Source organism: Emydura macquarii, unplaced genomic scaffold (genome assembly GCF_026122565.2).
Source record: "Emydura macquarii macquarii isolate MOO-44397 ecotype Brisbane River unplaced genomic scaffold, CSIRO-AGI_Emac_v2 contig_1363, whole genome shotgun sequence".
In the NCBI taxonomy this organism is placed as follows: Eukaryota; Metazoa; Chordata; order Testudines; family Chelidae; genus Emydura; species Emydura macquarii.
Genome location: NW_027131500.1, coordinates 1,527,634 through 1,547,713, shown reverse-complemented (window position 1 = coordinate 1,547,713; position 20,080 = coordinate 1,527,634). Strand labels below are relative to the sequence as shown.

Below are 20,080 nucleotides of genomic sequence, written 5' to 3'. Positions count from 1 at the left end.
AACTTCATCACCGCTGCCATACCCACTTTGCAAGGGGACGTTTTACTCCTTCTCTGTCAAAATGAACCTGGACAAAATCCTGGCCTGGCTCGGGCTGAGATGCCGAAATACAATTCTGCTGCAGAAAAGAAGAAAATAAACAAGTCTAGTGGTGTAAAAAGTTGTCTTGCAGGTGCCTGCAGCTGCTGGTTAACACAGACAGTAAGAGGATCAACTCCATCTCCGCTGGCGAAGGAAAGAAAAAAGAAAAGAAAAAAAAAAAAAGCCCTCACATTTGCTATTCACAGTTTAGTTAATTTGGATGATAACGGTTAGTTTTTAATCCCATTGTATGAGACTGAATATACTGAAACCTACAAGCGTCCTGAAAGAATATCTACTGCAAACAGAACACCACAGTGGAGTGTCTGAGTTTGAATCTAGTCTGGCATACAGACATTTGGGAAGATGCAGTTAAAGAATTACTTGGATGTTTTAATACTGAGCAGTTCTAAACTTTGTATGTAAACTTCAGGTTTGATCGTTAGACTAAGTATATTTGACTATATCGTACTGGTATTGACTGAATTGTACCATTCCCCAGACACAAGGACAAAAAAGCTGTATTTACAGTTAGTGTTATCCATGTAATTTATACGGAAACATCAGCTGGTTCAGGTTTTCCACATTTAAACTATACAGACATAGGGAAAAAAATAACGTGACACCCTTAAAAAAAAGTGGAAGTTTGGAAGAAATTCTGGAGCTGATAGAACTGGAATACATGGCATTTTTATAATGTTTCTCTAGGGACTGCAACATTTCCCAAAAGGGCAGGATTAGATACTGGAAAGAAAGATCAGCCCCTAGCTAGCACACATCTGCTCAGTGCAAGTGATGTTTTTATTTCCTTCTGCAGAGTACAGTCAAAACCCACGTTCGAGTTGCTGTTTAGTTAGTAAATGTGTAAAGTGGGCTTCTTTTGGGGGGAAGAGAGTCCCTATGAAAAAAGCAAAGAAGGTGGCAGAGAACCGTGAAAGAGCCATGGAAACGCGCTCAGAGGCTGTGGAGATGGGGGAGTTCCCAGCCTCCTTTCAGCTAATTTCCTCTGGCTTCTGTTTGTGTGTTTTCGATATTTTCCTCTTAAACCCTTTAAAAAGACTGAGATCAACTTCCCCAAACTCGCCCATCCTCCCTTTCTCCCCCCCGGGGACAAACACTGCGATCCCCCCAAACAGGCGTCCTCTGCGCTCTCGAGGCGAGAAACGCGGCTGCCCGAACAGAGGCCATAAAACAAGTTAACAATGCTGTGAAAATATGTTTGCAGAAAATAGACAATTGTTGGATTAAACGTATTCAAGTATGAAATAATGCCTTTTTGTGTCAAAACTTCAGCAATGTGAGTGTACAAAAGTTCCCTGTGGCAGTTACTTGCTCCCTTTGTGAGCTGTGCGCTTTGGCGTCTCCACTTGGCGCATTTCACTCAGAGCCCTTTAAACGCGATTGTTTCTTTCTTTCTAATGACATTTACCGGATCAAAACATGCTGTTAATTCGATCAGAAAGCTTTACCCTCCCTAACAATGCCACAATAATTTCTCCTGAAGTTTGTTAAATTGACCAAAATTAGGCAAATGAATAGGGGGTCTGTAGGCGACCCCTCTTGCAGGTGACACCGAATAATGCACTCTCAGACCAGCTGCGATCTCCTTTTTATTTGCCCCTCTTTTCTTTGACCCGCATTATTAAAATTTAGGCCCAATGAAACTATTCATACTTTTCAATGGGACATTTTCCTATAGGATAATAGGCTACAAATTGAGCCTCTCCAAAGGGGGGGAGTAAGGGGGTAAAACAACAACACACAGACACACACCACACAAAAAGGACCGTCGTGTGCCAAAGGCTGGCGGGAGCCTCCCTGGGCCTGCAGAGGGGAGGAGGGGGGGGAAAGGGGGGGATCGTGTGCCAGCCCCCAGTCCCACACCTGCCGGGGTGTCCCAGCACATAAAGCGGTGTAAACAAAAACCCTTGCTGCCATCTCTCATAAAGATAGACGTGTCACCAAGTCGTGTGAGAAAAGCTTGAGAACAAACGGGGCCACTCCGTCTCCAAGGGCTCTCCCTTGAACTGGGCGGAACAGCCTATTAAAGGCTTACTTAATTACTGTAATGACTCTGGACAGGCTTTAAAATGCAGTCAGCACTTGGACAGGGGAGGGGGGGGGGTGCCTGGGATTTGTAAACAGGCGATCGTGTGAGAGACCGGGCGCTTGGAAATAAAGAAGAGAGCTTGTGTTCACACGCTGCTAGCGCGCCACTGCGCTCTGCTCGCTGCTCCCCTGATCCTGCTCGGGCTGTTGCCATGCAAATGTTATTCTAGGGGCGATCACGTGTCCTTTGAAGGTCCACGTGGAGTAACAAAGCTGATCTGCCCCCTGCTAGCCCCCTTGCCTGAAAAAAAAGAACATTTTTAACTCCTTTAAAACTGATCTTTAATGCATACATTCCCCAAACGGCTCGCCCTAATCCTAGGGAATCAGGCAGGCCATGAATACACCGAGTCTCCCCCCAGAAATGATCGCTTTATAAGCAGCCCTTCGGAGGTTAGGGGGTTGCAATCCACCTGAGACGCTCGAGGAGACACAGCGGTTCCCTTCTGCTAAGGCTTTCCCAGCGGTGTCTTCCCAGGATGGCCTCGAAACTCAAGGAACGGAAAGTAAGTGGGAGCTTCTGCGGCCAGTCCTTGCGCATGGGGCTGCCGACGGGCGGCTTTCCCAGCAGCTCCCCTCCAGAACCAGCACTTACGTGCGGGCTTTTCAAACATCCTGGGCCCGGGTTTGGTTTGAAAAACCAGAATTTAACACTCCGCGCCAGCCCTGCTGTTGAGATCAGGTTTGGGGAGGGGGGGCTTCCAGAGTCAAGTCAGGAAGGGCAGGAGAGCTCGCTTCTGGGAACACATATTATTACAAATAATGCTGCTAATTGCACTAATTTAGTATGCAAACGGCGTATTCGAGGTCAGCTCATATGCCTGAAGCCAGAGTAACTTGTTTAGGGTGAATATCTCTGGGCAGAGTGTGAACCAAAAGGCTGTGGGGAGTTTCTCTTTGCGTTTTGGGGTGATGTCTGCTCCGGTTTCCAACGCCTTGTTTCATGTGTCTGTCTACACGCTGTATTTTACAGAGGACTCCAGTTTCTCACAAAGTGATTGAGAAAAGAAGGAGGGATCGGATCAACCGCTGCCTCAATGAATTGGGGAAGACCGTGCCAATGGCTTTGGCAAAACAGGTAGCGATCCTGGGCGAGGTGGGGCTGGGAAGCAGCTGCCAGGCTCGTACAGTGGCTTGGGTTCTTCCTCACTGGCCGGATATAGCTTCCGTGGTTTGGTTAACTCAGCAAGACTAGTTCTGGTGCTGGCTTTACCCAGGCCTTTGTTTCATGAGGTTTTGTCTGTGTGTTTCAGAGCTCTGGGAAATTGGAGAAAGCCGAGATCCTGGAAATGACGGTTCAGTATCTGAGAGCCTTGCACTCGGCAGATTTCCCCCGTGGAAGAGAAAAGGGTAGGTACAAGGTTTAGCTGAGTGGTGCCCGCAGTGATCTGTGAGCGTTTGGCACCCAGGGGGGGAAATCTTCCTGCAAACACGGTGGGTTCGGCACGCACCCCGGGAACATTTCACCCCGTCGCTGTGGCAATTACGTTAGCGCCAACCAGAACTGCTGGGGTGGGGGATAGTTAAACAATCTGCGTTCTGGTTTAACCGGGTTGTGTTAAGATGCAGTGGCTACAAGCGTAGGTATCAGTGGCTCCCAAACGCAAAGAGACATTATGACCGGGAATGTTTAAAACTCTCTTAGTCAAAAAAAAATCTGGAGATCAGGATCTGACCCTGTTCTATTTCTTTCCAGCAGAGCTCCTCACTGAGTTCGCCAACTATTTTCACTATGGATACCATGAGTGTATGAAGAATCTAGTCCATTACCTGACCACCGTGGAGCGGATGGAGACCAAAGACACCAAATATGCTCGGATCCTGGCTTTCCTGCAGTCCAAAGCTCGCTTTGTCACCGAACCCATCTTCACCTCTCTGGGATCGCTCCCAGAACCGGACTTTTCCTACCAGCTTCACCCAGCTCCGGAGTGCCCGGCTCACAGTCCCAATGAGTCCGTGTTTCAGCAGGGATCCGGGGGGCATTTCTCCTGGCATGGTCCTGCCAGAAACCCCACCACCACTTACCTTCCCAACTCAGCCATGCCCCTCCCTACCCCCGGGCATCAGCGCAGCACCTTCCTGTCGTCAGTACAGGGTCTGGACAGACACTATCTCAACCTGATCGGCCATTCCCACCCCAGCACCTTCAGCCTGCCCCACGGCCAGCACCCCTCGGTGCTATAGAGACTCGGCCTGCCTGCTGCAGATTTATGTCCGGGGGAGAGTAAATTATCCGCAGGTGCAAACCTTCACCCGGCAAGCTCCCGTGTACACATGTAAAGACGTATGCTTGGGAAATCCTGGCTCGCTACGGAGGGGTTTGGAGTGGCCGGTCACTGGGAAAAGCTAAGGGTGTTTCCAGCGTGAGATGCTTTTGCAACCTGCTAGCTTGTCCTTGCACGCTTTGCTTATGATCATTACACAAGCGATGTACAGCGCTTGGAATAAACGTGCTGATAAACGCTTTGTTCTTCTTTCCCAGGGGCACTTTCATTTTTAGAGGCAACACAAACCAAATGGGACTTGCTGAGCTAAAGGGCGGGGGAGACGCGCGTCTCCCCAGGGTTGGGTCTCCTAGCGCACACCGGGCGCGCCGGAGTGTTCCTGGCGTGCAGCGTAACTCGGCTGAGTTAACGTGTTGCGGACGAGACGGGCTCACCACTGCCGGTGTTCGTGTAAACCTCAGCTCACGCCACATTTTAAAAGAGAGCCGAGTTCACGCGTCTCCCATCATTTATCCCCCTGGTCGCTCAAGAATCAATCTAGTTAGTGCACAAACACCTATTAAGAAAAGTAGATCTGAAGTGCGTCTGTGTGTACACAACATGTGTGTTTATGGAGTCGTATATGGTCTGTGTATACACACGCTACACGTGAACCCGAGACAATGAGAGGGAACGGCTTCATGCTTGTTTTACAAACGCCCCTGTATGTAAATCCAGGTTCATCTTACATTGGCATGGTCACAACACAGTTGTAGTAAGCCTGCAAACTAAAATCTTTTAGTAGCAATTCTGAAGCTTCCTGGAGGCGAGATAACAGACATGAAGGAACCAGCCTGTGCCTTTTCCCCGAGCTGTCCAGGTGACCTGGGAGGGGCAGCAGAAGGGAAAACTCTTTTTGTTGAAGTGTAAAGGACTATTTTGCTGGGAAGGCGCGATTTCCCTTCTCTTTTATTCGGTTTTCATTACGGCAGCTGTTTCCCTAGGAGGAAACAGCAGGACAAGAAGTGCCCTAATTAATGTCCGCAGTGAGCTTCCGCGGTGTGGCCGGGTGCGTTTCCCAGACGGTAGTTTAGCAGGTGGAAAAGACACAGTCAGAAAAGCTCTGGGCCGAGCTGTCCGCATCCTCCGGCCAAAGTCAGAGTTTTCTCCTGATGTGCTTCAATAAAAGAGCTATTTCCCCGCATCGGAGACGCGTCCTCTCTTCGGCACGGGAACACCAGGCGTGCAGTCAGCTCAGTGCCACTGCAACGCGACACTGGAGCGCCCTTTCAGTTAGTGGCGGGGGTTTCCCTGCAGCTCGCTCTTCATTAGAATAGTTACTGACAGACGCACCAAAGCAACCGAAAACCAGGAGTGCAGAGGCGACCAGGCCTCACAGCATAAGGAGGAGATCTATGGGCTTAATGTGTGTCTAGAAAAGTAACATTTTTATGCAGGCAAACAGCCATTTCCCTTTCTGTAAGCGCTCTCTGTAAGCCTTTCTGTAAGCGCTCTTAGTACATTTCAGCGGTTTAAATTCTCCTACCTCCGCTGGGTCATTGAATAAGAATCCCTCTCGTCTGTGCTAGACCAGCATATCTTTTCCTACATGTGAGTCCAGATGCTGGTTCGTATTTTTGCTTGTGGGTTGCTCTCCCAGCTCAGTTGACACAGGGTAAATTAACTTATTCCATTGCACTCTGCAGCCTTGAGGGAGATCTGACCCGGATTGTTTACTGAGGTCACGGAATGGGCTGACCACAATTTGTAAACCATCAGCGCCTTTATTCATAGACAGACAAAAAGATCTTCATTACAATGAGTAAAAAAGTGTAACGTGTACCTCCCATTTAAACTGTAACTACAGACAAGCCTGGTGTTTCAGATGGACAAGAAAGTGGCCGTATTACAGGGTAACTGGAGAAGAAAAAGCCATTTTATTTCACCAGGCTACGTTTGGTACCTTAAATCCAAGCCAGGAGAGCAGGAAAAAACCTCTCGCTAAATGTACATAGGGCGATATGGGATCAACCAAATGTATTCAGCGGCAGAAGAATGGCTGGTGCCTATTATTAAAACACATGTCTTACACTCATTTTCACCAGCGCTTGCTGCACAAAATGAAGCAAGTCTTTCACGATTTTCAGTCTGCGAGCAGTAAGCCATTCTGAATCCCCTTTCGCACCGAAGCATTAAAGGTATAGTGTTACCCTGGAAATATAAATTATTAATATATGCAGCATTTTGGGCACTGTTAACCAAATTAGACAAAAACTTTCCTTTGCTAAGTAGATTTTCTCTCTGGGATTAGCACAGGGCCACCACGGTCAAAACTTTGGTCATTTACATATAATTTTGCAAACTTGCAGTGGTCCATGACAGTCTTTGTACCTTGAATGTTGCCGTTCTCGATTTTTTTTCCCCTTCTCGTTTTCATTTAGCTGTGGCGGATAAACCCTTCTTTGGATTGCCAGTGACTTTAGGATAAAAGTCTCTCCCCCCCTCTCCCCGTCTATCGGTTTCTGAAACCTCTCCCCAAAGCCCCCAATTCCCCAATCTTGGCCAAAAGTCGCATTTGAGCTCGTTTGACTTCCCGTGAGCTGAATAATGGCAGCAGCTCGCCCCAAGGAGGGAATCGACTGGAACCAGATTGTGAGTTCAGTGTGTGTTTGCCCTCGCCCACAATGCCTAGATTCAGGGCCCCTCTTTCCCTGCGCGCTCCCTTTAAGTAAGTTGTATGGTTTCCAAGAGAGCCCCCAACAAAACCCAGCGCAAGCTCCTGGTGGTTTGTGCTGGAGGTGACCCATTGTGCAGCCTCTGAAAGGGACAATCTCTTAGTTCTTGGGCTTCATCCTTGAGTGGGCAGGAATAAAAATAATCAGCCCCATGAAATCAAAGGGTCTCTCCATAGGCGTGGGGAACAAAGCGTCTCGCTGGAGCTTGGGCTCCGTCCCCTTGACTCTGCCTTGGCCGGTGGAGGAGCCCTCCAGGCCCCAGGGTTTCAGCGCCCGGCAGCCTCCTTAATACAGAGGTCACTTGTGCTTTCAAGCGTCATTGAACAAACAGATCCCCGCCCCGTTTCCCTCCCCGGCTGCGCGCTCAGCAGCGCGCCCCCAGCGGCTCGCCAAAGCGCACCTGCCCCGGCGCCCCCAGCGGGGAGGAAGGCCGGCCAGGAGCCGCCGCCCCCGCAGCAGCTGCAAGCGAGACCCAAGAAGCCGCAGGAGATGAGGCGCGGAGCGGATCCCCGCAGGGGGAGACCCTGGGCACAGAGAGCAGACGGACGGAGAGCGAGCGCACAGCCAGGCAGCCGCCACATAAATCTGGTACGAATCAATTCCCTCCTGGGCTGAGCGGACACGAATCGCTTCATGGGAAGTCCTGCGAGCTCCCCTTCGCTCTGCGGCCAAGACTGGGGAAGTGGGGACGTTGTGGAGAGGTTCCGGAGACTCTGAAAGAGCCACTCACAGTCCGGGGTTTGCGCTGCGGATTGTGAATCGCAGACACACACATTCACCCGGCACACGGGATGCCATGCAGACACACACACACACACACGCTCCCGGCATACACAGACGTGCCATGAAGACGCACACATTCCCCCAGAACACAGAGATCTCCTGGCATGCGCAGAGACGCCATGCCAACACACACTTTCCCCCGACCCCAGAGACGCCATAAAGATACACATTCTCGTGGCACACTAATGCCACACCGTGGCTGGGTTAGGGTGACCAGACGTCCCGATTTCATTGGGACCTCCCAATAGCAGGGGCTTTGTTTTCCACAGGCAATTACCATCCCCTCTCACACACACACAAAAGAAAGTCCCAATTTTTTACACTTCCTCTTTGGTCACCCTTGTCTGGGTGGCGTCTATGCCTGTCGGGGAATGGGTGTGTCTGGCTGTATTTCATGGGACATCTCCGTAGGTGTCATGAGAATGGGTGTGGCTGCGTGGCATCTGTCAGACACACCCAGACACACCCACTCCCTCAGCACACACAACACTACGGCCAATACATATAGTCCTAGCCACACAATCCTTGGCGCACACAGCCACAGACACACTCACCCAGAGCACCTTGACATCTCTCCACTTTGGCTTCCTCTTATGTAGGAGGTCATGCAGCAGTGGGTCTTCTAACGCTGTGATGTCTCGCTCTGTCTAGATTAGTACATGGTCCTTACCCTTGCATTAAGTGAGTGCCTTACAAACATGACTGACTCGATGCACACAGCTCCGGTATGAATTAGGGACGTGCTACCTGCAGCAGACAGGTGGGAGAACTGAGCCACAGAGAAGTTGAATGACTTGCAGAAAGTCCCCGAAAAAGCCCCAAATTGAACCCATATCTTCTGAGTCCTAAACCAGTGCCTTGGCCGCAAGACCCATTCCCCCTCTTTAAAGCAAATGCTCATGAAAGATCTCCTAGCAACGGGCACCAATACAGTAACAGTGCAGCACTCCCTGTTTTATACATCCAGAAGCAGTTACTGTATTGTGATCTTGTGCGGTGATGTCAAACATTGCACAAAGAGCAAATCACTGACTCCATACACAGGGGAAAGATATGAGCTAGGGCATGCATAGTTCCCTGTCACAGGAAACTCTCCTGCTGCTGAGGGTGCATGCTGTTCTATAGTTCTCTCCCCCCCCCCCCCCAGTTTTTGGCAGTGATTCAATAGCTCACATATCACTGCCCCCTTTTTCTTCCTTGCCGAGGTAGGAATATTTTGGCAGTCAGCCAGTCATTTTCATCTGTGTTTCTGGATATCTTCATGTTAAAAGGGGAGGCTTTGGACATTTCTGAGTACCGCTGTGAGGAACATGGGTGCATTTTCCTGCAGACTACAAGTGAAGCATATGGGAGCTGGATTACATCTTTCACAAATGGCCAACCCAAGTTGGTGGTGTACTGAGGACATTGCCAGGGAATGTTCACTGTGAATCTGATACTCTTGTTTGTTAACAAGGTATCTGACGAAGTGGGTTGCAGCCCACGAAAGCTTATGCCTGCAGAAATTAAATGTGTTAGTCTTTAAGGTGCTACAGAACTCTCGTTGTTTCTGCTGTATACAGACTAACACGGCTACCCCTCTGGAACTTTGTTTGTTAACATTAGCTTTGGGACGGGGGCAGATGTAGCCTCACAATTCAATACGTGCAATTCAATAAGAGACACAGACAGACATGCAGAGCACAGGTGATGACAGATGGATGGACATCCAGATGCTGTAGCGCTACAGCTCCTAGGACTCAGGGGGAATCTCAGTCTCCCCCACCCTACCTGGGCATATCCCAAACAGGTAGGAGAGGGGGATGTGGTCCAGTGAGGGGCCCAGGCTTGGCCTCAGAAGAGGATCTACTCTGCTCGGCCACCCCACAGCCACCCACTTGCAACAAGAAGAGAGACCCCCACCTGGGACACAGTGGGGGAAGCTCCACTCAGTATCCAGACCTGGCTGCTCAGAGCAGGAAGAGGCCTTGCCCTGAGTCCAGCACCCAGCACCTGCCAGTCTCTGCTGCCCGGAGACCAGGACATGTGGAGGAATTGCCCCTTTCCCAATCCCCAACTCCACCCCTTGGAACTCCTTCTGTCAGATTTTGCCCTTGAGGCCTCCATAGCAGTGCTGCCACATGGCTGGGAGCAGTGCAACCGTGATCTGTAAGTGGAATTGCACACAGGGTGTTTTGGCAGTCTTGATTTCATGATTTCTATGGGTGTAGCATAACCCAGGAACTCCTGCTAAAGCCAGCCCTGCACTGGGACCACATTGGCAGTTGTACCTATCTATATGTAGACACATGACAACTCAACTTCTTATTATCTTTGCCACTGAAGCAGTTTTGCAGCAGTTCATATCCCTAAGAAGAGGAATATTTTTCCTGAAAAACATTGCTTTTATTTTCCCAGATTTCAAGACGGTAGAATCTACTTTAGTCATCTGCTGGGCTAAAAATTACCCTGCTTGCTAATTTGCCTCAATCATCACACTCCCCTTTTCCTCAGCCGGCAGCCTCTAGCTTCCCAGCCCTTGAGATCTGCCTCTCTCCTCTTCTCATTTTCCTCCCTCACCCCCTTCCTTCCTTCCAAGCCCCATTCCTTTCCCAACCTGTTGCAGGGCAAGCATGCCCGTCCCCTGTCTGGGGGAGGTGGGGTTGCTATAACACCATGGCAGCGTGTCCTGACCCCCTTAGCCTCAAGGGGTGCCTCTTAATGGCCAAAGTCAATGTGGCTGTTCTCTCTCTAAGAACTGGATGGCCTAATAGCCAGAGTCAATAGCGTGGCCCTGGTGCGCAGGGCAGCAAGGCCCCAGGGGCCGGAGTCAATAGGGTAGCAGGCTGCCTCCTAGGGCTGGGCCGCAGCCAGGGGAGGGGACCTGGGCCCTCCCCAACTCCACATAGTTGCAGCCCAGGGCCCTGACAGTGGCAGGGTGTTCCACCACTGGGTCCGGGGGGAATCCAACCACAACATGCTGACCACATCTGGCTTAGCAGCCGGTCCCCTGGACTTCTTCCTACCCTATCACTTTGACTGTTATCTGTGCATCCGCAGCGTCCTGTGCGTCCTTGACTAGGGGCTTCCCGCTAGGTCCAGTCAGTCCCCAGAATCCCACATAGTCCTGAGGTCTGACGGGATCTATTGGCTTTTACAACCTAGAGATTTTGTGGCTGCCTGGCTTTGGAGCAGGCAGCCTACATCCTCCCTCTTCAGCCTGGAGTGAGCTGCTTGGCTGTCCCTTATACCCAGTCTCCAGCAGGAGCATGCCCAGCAGGGCCAGGGGGGGTGTGGCTGCCTCAGTTCACAGGGTAAAGTTAACCCTTGGTGAACTAGTGCGGGGCAAGTGTGCCCCATCACATGGCCCCTGTGCTACCTATTAGTTCAACCCTTCCTAAGTTCTGCTCTCTTGGCTGTAGCCCTACATATTAAAACAAAGCTTTCACTTTACCTCTGGAGATAGCGTTGTACAGCAGTCATGTCTCAGCAGCTTTGACCATCCCTTCCCCACAAATGGTGGATGTACAGAGCCAAGGTCCATTTCATGAACAATGGCTGGCAAAATGTGATTTGACAGTTCCATAACTGGTGTGCATTCTTGTTGATTCTTTATTCAAGCAGAGGAGAGACAATGATTATCTTAGTGTCATTTAACACAAAACAATCACTAATTTGTTTATATTATGGTGATGCCTAGAGGCCCTTACTAAGTCGCAGGCTAGTTCCTTAGCCACTAGACCACCCTTCTTCTCCTTCTATCCCACTCTCTAAAATAGGCAACTAGAGATTATTCAGAAGTTATATGATGAGTGCCTCAAATATACCTACAATTAAGTTAGATAGAGTGATCCCAGCACAGCTGCTTCTTTGTGACTGTCCCAGAAGAGTCTGCATCATAGAGCTAGGCTCTTGGAATCTGAAATATACTTGGTTGGCCACTCCTTCAGAAGGCAGTCTGCTGGAGACAGACTTCTTGGTGGACAACTTCCCTATTCACAGGATATCAGCTTCAGAGCCTGATTGCAGTGTCCAGATGCAGCTTGCCTGGTTCAAGTGGGGATGGATTTCTTCCCTGGTTCGAGTGTGATGGATTTCTTTGTCCCTCTCTATAACATAACCTTACAGAACTGATAAGAGAATGCAGACCTAAGGTTGTCTCAGAAACAACAATCCTGCTCTTTTTTATCAGACAACATGTAACAATGGCAAAATGTACCAGCTGTATTTTCACAATCACATGGGCAAAGTAAAGTATGGCATAGCACATGTTGACCTACATGTCACACTGTACACATTAGCATGGCATGTAATAAAAGGATCGAGAGACCAATAGCAACTGGATGAAACGGAAGACTCATATTTAAAAAAAGACACTTTTATTTGGAAAGTTCAGTGTGACAGTGACTGAAAATGGATCTGAAAATCCAGATTCATCTTGAAAGTAAACCCTATAATGCTAATTTAAGTTAGAGCAATACAAAATCTTTAAACGTGCATGATATTTCATCACCTCTATTAAGATTAGCACCGTTAGATTAACAATAAATGCTTTTTAAAACAGAAATTTCTATTTTTTGCTTATCCAGTGAAAAGTTGAAAGGTAGCTTCATTATTCATTACTGTAACACTATCAAAGCTTATAGTGCAGTTCTCATTTGTACTAGGTACAGAACAGCAGTCATCATCCTGCAAGGCACTTCACACACATGCAAGGAGTTCAGTGAAGGATCAGTCCTTTAACTCAACAAATATCCTCAGCTGGAGTAAATAGTCATAGCTCCATTGCTATGACAATTGACACCAGCTGAGAATTTGCCCCATGGTGAGTAATCAGAGTTGCAGCTGCTCTCTTTACTGTCAAAATATATTTTTAACTACTTCTAACAGAATCATCACAACTTCTGGGGAATGAGCTGGCTTCTATTCCTGCTCACACTTATCAACAGAATTATTAACTAAATGCTGTATGCAGGGCCAAAATCTACTCATCTATACCTGTGCAATCCCACTGAGTTACATTACATATAGTTACAATCCTATTGGACACAGTGGGGTTATATTGGTATAGCTGAGGGTAGATTTGACTTACACAATTGTGAGAAGGAAAGGACCTGTTTTGACTATGAGATCCCACATAGAGTTTTCAGAACTGGAATCTGTAAAAAAACAAAAAACAAAACAAAAAAAACCCTTTTCTTTCAACTTGTAAATTGAGAAAATTTGATTAAAACACAGACAAAAAATTTTTTACGGAGCCACATTACAAGTAGAACTGTTCTTACAAAAGAAAACTTTTTTGATAATCTTCTGAAAACCTCTCTAATGCATATACTACATGTAATAGAATTATATATTTGACTATCAAAGAGATCAATTTACTCTAATTATTGCATACTGCATTGTAAAACCAGGTTATTATAATAGTTTTCCTTTACCATAAGCTTTTCTCCATATAATAAACTTTCCTCTATTTAAATAAAACAGGTACATTCACAGAAGTGTTACTACTTAAAACTTTGTGAATATCCTACACTATGAGAGAGCAAGCAGGGGAAAGTATTTGCAAAAGGAACTAGAGCAGGAATTCATCTTTTCCTGTATGATTCCCAAACTACAGAGCAAAAATCTTGCAAAACCAACAAAACCAACGCGGCACAGGATAATAATGAACATTTTAATTTATGATAGATTTCAAGTGAGTAGAGGCAGGGGAAGAGGATGTGTTCAAAGCAAATCAAAAAGGACTCCTCACTCAAGGCAATACCTTTTCATAGACATGCCTTGCCAGATCTTCAGCTAGTTTAAATCAACAAAACTTCACTGAAATCAGTGGAACTATGTTTATATACACAAGAAGTCTCTTTAGTGGAATTACACCAGTAGTGAATTTGGTCCTATGTACTGAGTAGACAAATGACACATATTTAAGTGAGTACAGATATTTATTTAAATCAAACCAACTATGCACTTACACGTTTATGAAAATGTATTTATTCTACAAAAGAAAAGAACCAGATAAATAACATGGGTCTAAATGTACAACTGCTCTGAGCATGGAATGTGCAGAGCTGCTGCAGAATTGGGCCCTCTGCCTGTTGTACTCTATGGAAAAAATACTTCTGTAAGAAAAAAGAAAAGACAACTAAGCCTGAAAATGTATGTTTACATTACGGGCCAAATTCTGGCTAGACCATATGTACAGGACCTGATTCAACTTCCAATGAAATCAAGGGGACTCATTTCCATTGTCATTGCATCCTAAGCAGCAAAAAATCCACCTGGTACCTTCACTTGCATCTCTCTAAGCTGAATCCTTGCTTCTGCTTTTCAGAATGTCAGTTTCCTTAGTAACAGCAGGAATTACATTTTAAATATAGCACAGTATATGTTTTATACTTGGCTTGACTCTCTGCTCTCAGAAAGTTTTTATTATCCTTCTACAAAACAACTTGCAATACCGTGGGCAAATCATGAGTAGCCAAAAGACACAAATCAGAAATGCAGAGCCCAAGAAGAAGCAAATTACTTAGCTGGAAGGATAAGCAGCTGGGAATATGCAGATGCCATTTTTCCTCTTTTACTCACAAGAATATTCTACATTATTTTACTGTGGGTTTGCAGTAGATTTTTTGGCTGCAGGTGGTTGGCCTTTTTTGCAAGTTTCTTCCAAAAAGGACTTGTAATCAATTCGCCCATCCAGGTTGGGATCAAACTTAGACAGAATGTGGTAAACTTCATCCTCATCTAGCAGAAGGTTACAGAGCTTCAGGACAGATCTGAATTCTGGCAAAGAGAGGTAGCCATGACTGTCAATATCCAGCTTCTTAAAGGCTCTTCGAAGGGCTTTCCAATCTCCTCGTAACTACAGCCAGGAAGAAAATGATTGGGATGTTGAATTACCACAGTGAAATAATAACCAAACCATTATCTACTATTAGAGCACAATGTCCCTCTTAATATTTCATCTGAACTACCAAACTAAGGCTATGCGGTAGCATATTTTACTATAGGTACCTGCACTGTCACACAGGTCAGCACACTGGCAAGGTTCACATAACATAATTTGCACTTTGATAGCTTTCTTTCCCCCAAGGGCCTGAAATTGCTCCATAAACAGAGTAAAAATTTTCAAAAAAAAGCTGCCTGAAGTTACGCATCAGTGTCCATATTTAGAAGCCTAAATAAGTGGCTTCATTTTCAAAAATCTAATTGAAGTCAGTGGCCATTGCTGGACTCTCAACACTTTTGAAAAATCAGGTCACTTACCTCATAGACTGTAAGGTCAGAAGGGACCAACAGGATCATCTAGTCTGACCTCCCGCACAATGCAGGCCACAGAACCTAATCCACCCACTCCTGTAATAAACCTCTAACCTATGACTGAGTTAAAGTCCTCAAATCATGGTTTAAAAACTTTAAGGTACAGAGAATCCACCAGCAAGTGAGTCGTGCCCCATGCTACAGAAGAAGGCAAAAATACCCAGAGCCTTTGCCAATCTGCACGGGGCGAAAATTCCTTCCCAACCCCAAATATGGTGACCAGTTAAACCATGAGCATGTGGACAAGACTCACCAGCCAGACACCCAAGAAAGAATTCTCTGTAATAACTCAGAACCCACCCCCTCTAACATCCCTTCACTGGCCATTGGCATATCTACCAACAGTAGTCAAAGATCAGTCAATTGCCAGACTAGGCTGTCCCATCATACCATCCCCTCCATAAATTTATCAAGCTTAGTTTTGAAGCCAGCTAGATTTTTTGCCCCCACTGCGCCCCTTGGAAGGCTATTCCAGAACTTCACTCCTCTGATTGTTAGAAACCTGCATATAATTTCAAGTCTAAACTTCCTAATGGCCAGTTTATATCCATTAGTTCTTGTGTCCATATTGGCGCTGAACCTAAATATCTCCTCTCCCTCCCTGGAATTTATCCCTCTGATGTATTTATAGAGAGCAATCATATCTCCCCTCAACTTCTTTTGGTTAGGCTAAACAAGCCAAGTTCTTTGAGTCTCCTCTCATAAGGCAGGTTTTCCATTCCATGGATCATCCTAGTAGCCCTTCTCTGCACCTGTTCCAGTTTGAATTCATCTTTCTTAAACATGGGGGACCAGAACTGCACACACTATTCCAGATGAGGTCTCACCAGTGCCTTGTATAACAGTACTAACACCTCCCTATCTCTACTGGAAATACCTCATCTGATGCATCCAAGGACCGCATTAGCTTTTTTCACAGCCGCATCACATTGGCGGCTCATAGTCATCCTGTGATCAACCAATACACCCAGGTCCTTCTTCTCCTCTGTCACTTCCAACTGATATGTCCTCAGCTTATAACAGAAATTTTTGTTATTAGTTCCTAAATGCATGACCCTGCACTTTCCACTATTAAATTTCATCCTATTTCTATTACTCCAGTTTACATGGTCATCCAGATCTTCCCGTATGATATCCTGATCCTTCTCTGTATTGGCAATACCTTCCAACTTTGTGTCATCCGCAGACTTTATTAGCACATTCCCACTTTTTGTGACAAAGTCAGTAATAAAAAGGTTAAATAAGATTGATCCCAAGACCGATCCCTGAGGAACTCCACTAGTAACCTCTCTCCAGCATGACAGTATACCTTTCAATATGACCCATTGTAGTCTCCCCTTTAACCAGTTCTTTATCCACCTTTCACTTTTCATATTAATCCCCATCTTTTCCAATTTAACTAATAATTCCCCATATGGCACCATATCAAATGCCTTACTGAAATCTAGGTAAATTAGATCCACTGCATTCCCTTTGTCTAAAAAATCTGTTATCTTCTCAAAAAAGGAGATCAGGCTGGTCTGGCACGATCTACCTTTTGTAAAGCCATGTTGTATTTTATCCCAATTACCATTAACCTCGATGTCCTTAACTACTTTCTCTTTCAAATTTTTTTCCAAGAACTTGCATACTACTGAGGTCAAACTAACAGGGCTCTAGTTACCCGGATCACTTTTCTCCCCCCTTTCTTAAAAATAGGAACTCTGTTAGCAATTCTCCAGTCATATGGTACAGCCACTGAGTTTACAAATTCATTAAAAATCCTTACTAATGGGCTTGCAATATCATGTGCTAGTTCCTTTAATATTCTTGGATGGAGATTATCCAGCCCTCCCGATTTAGTCCCATTAAGCTGTTCAAGTTTGGCTTCTACCTCGGATGTGGTAATTTCTACCTCCATCTCCTCATTCCTTTTAGCCACCCTACCACTATCCCCAAGATCATCATTAGCCTCATTAAAAATGGAGGCAAAGTATTTGTTTTGCTATTCGGCCATGCCTAGATTATCCTTAACCTCCACCCCATCCTCAGTGTTTAGCAGTCCCACTTCTTTCTTGGTTTTCTTCTTATTCATATGGTTATAGAACCTTTTACTATTGGTTTTAATTCCCTTTTCAAGGTCCAACTCTACTTGGCTTTTGGCCTCTCTCATTTTATCCCTACATGTTCTGACCACTAAGAGGTAGCTTTCCTTGTTGATCCCTCCCATTTTCCACTCCTTGTAGGCTTTCTGCTTTCTTTTAATAACCTGTCTGAGAAACTTGCTCATCCAGCTTGGTCTACAACTCTTGCCTAAGAATTTTTTCCCCTTCCTTGGGATGCAGGCTTTGGATAGTTCCTGCAACTTTGACATGAAGTAATTCCAAGCTTCCTCCACCTTTAGATCCATGAGTTCTTCAGTCCAGTACACTTCCCCAACTAATTCCCTTAATTTTTTTAAATTATCCCTTTTGAAGTCAAAGACCCTAGTCACAGATCTGTTTTTATTTATCCTGCCATTTAGTTTGAACCGAATTAGCTCATGGTCGCTTGAACCAAGGTTGTCCTCTACAACCAGTTCTTTTATGAGGTCCTCACTACTCACCAATACCAAATCTAAAATGGCATCTCCTACCTCCTCTGCCTAGGCACATAATATAAATTTATGAGTCTAATTTTAGGCACCCAAGTTTGAAAATCTTTTCCTCAAGGCTCAGCTGTGACTGGATCTCATAAGAGCACAATGAGGTGTGGAGGAGGGCAGAGCCAAGGAGTCTTTCCCCCCTTTTGCCCCTGAACATGGGCTAGGAACAATTCCTGAAAAATGTTTTATTGTTGGCCTTTACTGGAGATGTCACTGGTCCTGCCCCTTCTAGAACTCACTCATATGGTATTTTCTTTCAAGGATTCTTCCTTATAATTTAATTCTTGACAAGTGGAAGTTCCCAGAAGCTGTCATGCAGGATATCATCATACCACAAGAAAAAATATGCTCCGTACTTGGACAATAGTGGCATGTCCTCAAACACTGCAAGGGTGTGCCTAAAAGTAAAGTATGATGTATGCACAAGCACAGATTATCTGTGTTTGCCTACTAAGTATTCTAATTTAACTACCTCAGAGACTTCAAAGACACCACCAATGTCCATGGTAAAATATGAAGTGCAATATCAAGTCAAGACATGTTTACGACAATTCCTACTGACTCAGCCAAAGTAAAGCTCCTACTTCATCTCATCTGATAGATCCGCTGTCTGTGGACAATAACGTTCCACCTCATTTGTAAACACAGGCAAATTGCAGACATAGCAAGTCCTGCCATTGAAGAGAGACTTTTGATGATTATTCTAGTGTCTGGCTACCAGCTGGCAGATACAGCCAATACATGAAGAGTATGTTCTAGCACAGTTAGATTAGATAGCTAAGCAATTTAAAATGGATAAGAATTCACATTTAAAGTAAAGCCACTAGTCACACTGCAATGACAGCCATCATACCTTTTTTCGCAGTCTGGCTGTCAGACCACTCAGCTCTGCAGTCTGCGTTCCCATGTGGGATTGGTCTATCTCACCCTGAAATGCTCGCATAACAGCATCCATGTTATTCCCATTCTTCCATCTTTGTCTACTTAGAGCAAAGGGCTTCAGAAACTCCAGGTATGAAACACTTAAAGAACATCAGAAAGAAAAAAATGATATGTTTATAAGTTATTACAAACTACCTATATGGTATCTTAATTCATCTTCCCATTTGAATACTGTGTTCCAAAAATTCTGTCATCCTCAAAATCTGTGTACTTAAATCTTGTGTATGCAACCATTTCCATGCATAATCTCCATGTTATGCAAATCTAATAATTGGATACCTAGCCACCTATTCTGCATCACTGAGAATCCAATTTTATGGATGCTAATATAAAGTCCATCTTTTTGTGAATGTGTTCCTTACAGTCCAATATTACATCTGCTCACATTACGGTTATTTTTTATTTTAACAGGACCGAAAATGTGGAGAGGCTCCATCCAATGAAGATAAAGGACATCTCTGCACTGAAGAATTTATAAATTTATTTCAGACAAGATGCAATGAAGGGTAAGAAAAGAGTAGGGAAGGGGAGGAAATTCATGGGCAACATCATTAAGATTAAGCAGCTATTCTGCAAAAGTTAGTGCACAGTATGGTGAAGGAAGTAATACTTTAAAGTGGGACATGTGGATAGAATTAAGGAGTAGGTTAACTACCTAGCAAATTTCTTACAAGCAACTTGAAAGAAGTGGGTTTTCAAGAGGGATGTAAGAGAGGAGAGGGCAGTGGCTGTGCAGACCAAATCAAGAAGGGTGTTTCATAGGTTTGGGGCTATGTGGAAGAAAGCACAGAGACAGTTGTGGGAGAAGCAGTTGGAAAGGGTGGTAAGGCTGGCAATATTGGTGAAGTGAAGTGGAGCTGAGGGAAGCGCAACACAAAAAAAAGTGAGGTCAGAAAAGTAGTGAGGGGCAGAAGCATGTAGAGTAAAACACTGCTCCTTTAGGATGGAGAAACCAGGACATTCTGGCACCATGCAGGGAAGGAAACAGAGGAGAGTGTGAGGGAATGACAGAAGGAAATGGGTTAGAAAAAAACCCTAGAGTGAAATCCTAGCTCCACTGAACTCAGTGGGAGTTTTGCTATTAACATTAATGGAGCCAGGATTTCACCCCTAACTTTTTTAAAAACATACGTCCTAAATACATACACTAACATTTTTGCCAGTATAGTAATGCTGGTTAGAGGTGTGTTAATTTTTTTACATGACTATACCAGCAAAAGCCCTACTGCAGATATGCTTATACTGGCATAAAAGTGCTTTTGCAGGTATAGCTCATTTTCCTCAGGGAGCTGGTGTAAACT

The 20,080-nt window shown here is 45.6% G+C and overlaps 2 protein-coding genes across 3 annotated transcripts in view; one reads left to right on the top strand and one right to left on the bottom strand.

The window, feature by feature from the left end:
* The first annotated feature begins 2,669 nt into the window (after nucleotides 1-2,669).
* HELT (helt bHLH transcription factor) lies at nucleotides 2,670-4,465 on the top strand. 2 transcript variants are annotated; one of them, XM_067551966.1, is made up of 4 exons: nucleotides 2,670-2,696; nucleotides 3,164-3,268; nucleotides 3,444-3,540; nucleotides 3,890-4,465. In XM_067551966.1, the coding sequence occupies exons 1-4, from the start codon at nucleotides 2,670-2,672 to the stop codon at nucleotides 4,372-4,374; spliced, it is 714 nt and encodes a 237-aa protein (XP_067408067.1). In that variant the 3' UTR covers nucleotides 4,375-4,465. The 2 variants fall into 2 exon arrangements, with proteins under 2 accessions (XP_067408067.1, XP_067408066.1); XM_067551965.1 differs by having other exon boundaries at nucleotides 3,887-4,465.
* A 7,803-nt stretch (nucleotides 4,466-12,268) lies between these two features.
* The window catches only part of LOC137155386 (EF-hand calcium-binding domain-containing protein 6-like), a 94,451-nt gene continuing 86,639 nt past the window's right edge, over nucleotides 12,269-20,080 (bottom strand). Inside the window, exons 18-19 of the mRNA XM_067551585.1 lie at nucleotides 18,691-18,859; nucleotides 12,269-14,756 (exon numbers count right to left, since the gene is read on the bottom strand). Coding sequence (XP_067407686.1) covers nucleotides 14,499-14,756; nucleotides 18,691-18,859 — 427 coding nt within the window. The 3' untranslated portion in view covers nucleotides 12,269-14,498. The remainder of the gene's footprint in view (nucleotides 14,757-18,690; nucleotides 18,860-20,080) is intronic.

Excerpts from the sequence above, each read along its gene's own strand:
- HELT (XM_067551965.1), top strand. The coding sequence starts at position 2,670 with ATGGCCTCGAAACTCAAGGAACGGAAA. Across the intron at positions 3,269-3,443 it reads CAATGGCTTTGGCAAAACAG|AGCTCTGGGAAATTGGAGAA; the intron begins GTAGCGATCCTG and ends TGTGTGTTTCAG. Across the intron at positions 3,541-3,886 it reads CCCCCGTGGAAGAGAAAAGG|CAGAGCTCCTCACTGAGTTC; the intron begins GTAGGTACAAGG and ends ATTTCTTTCCAG.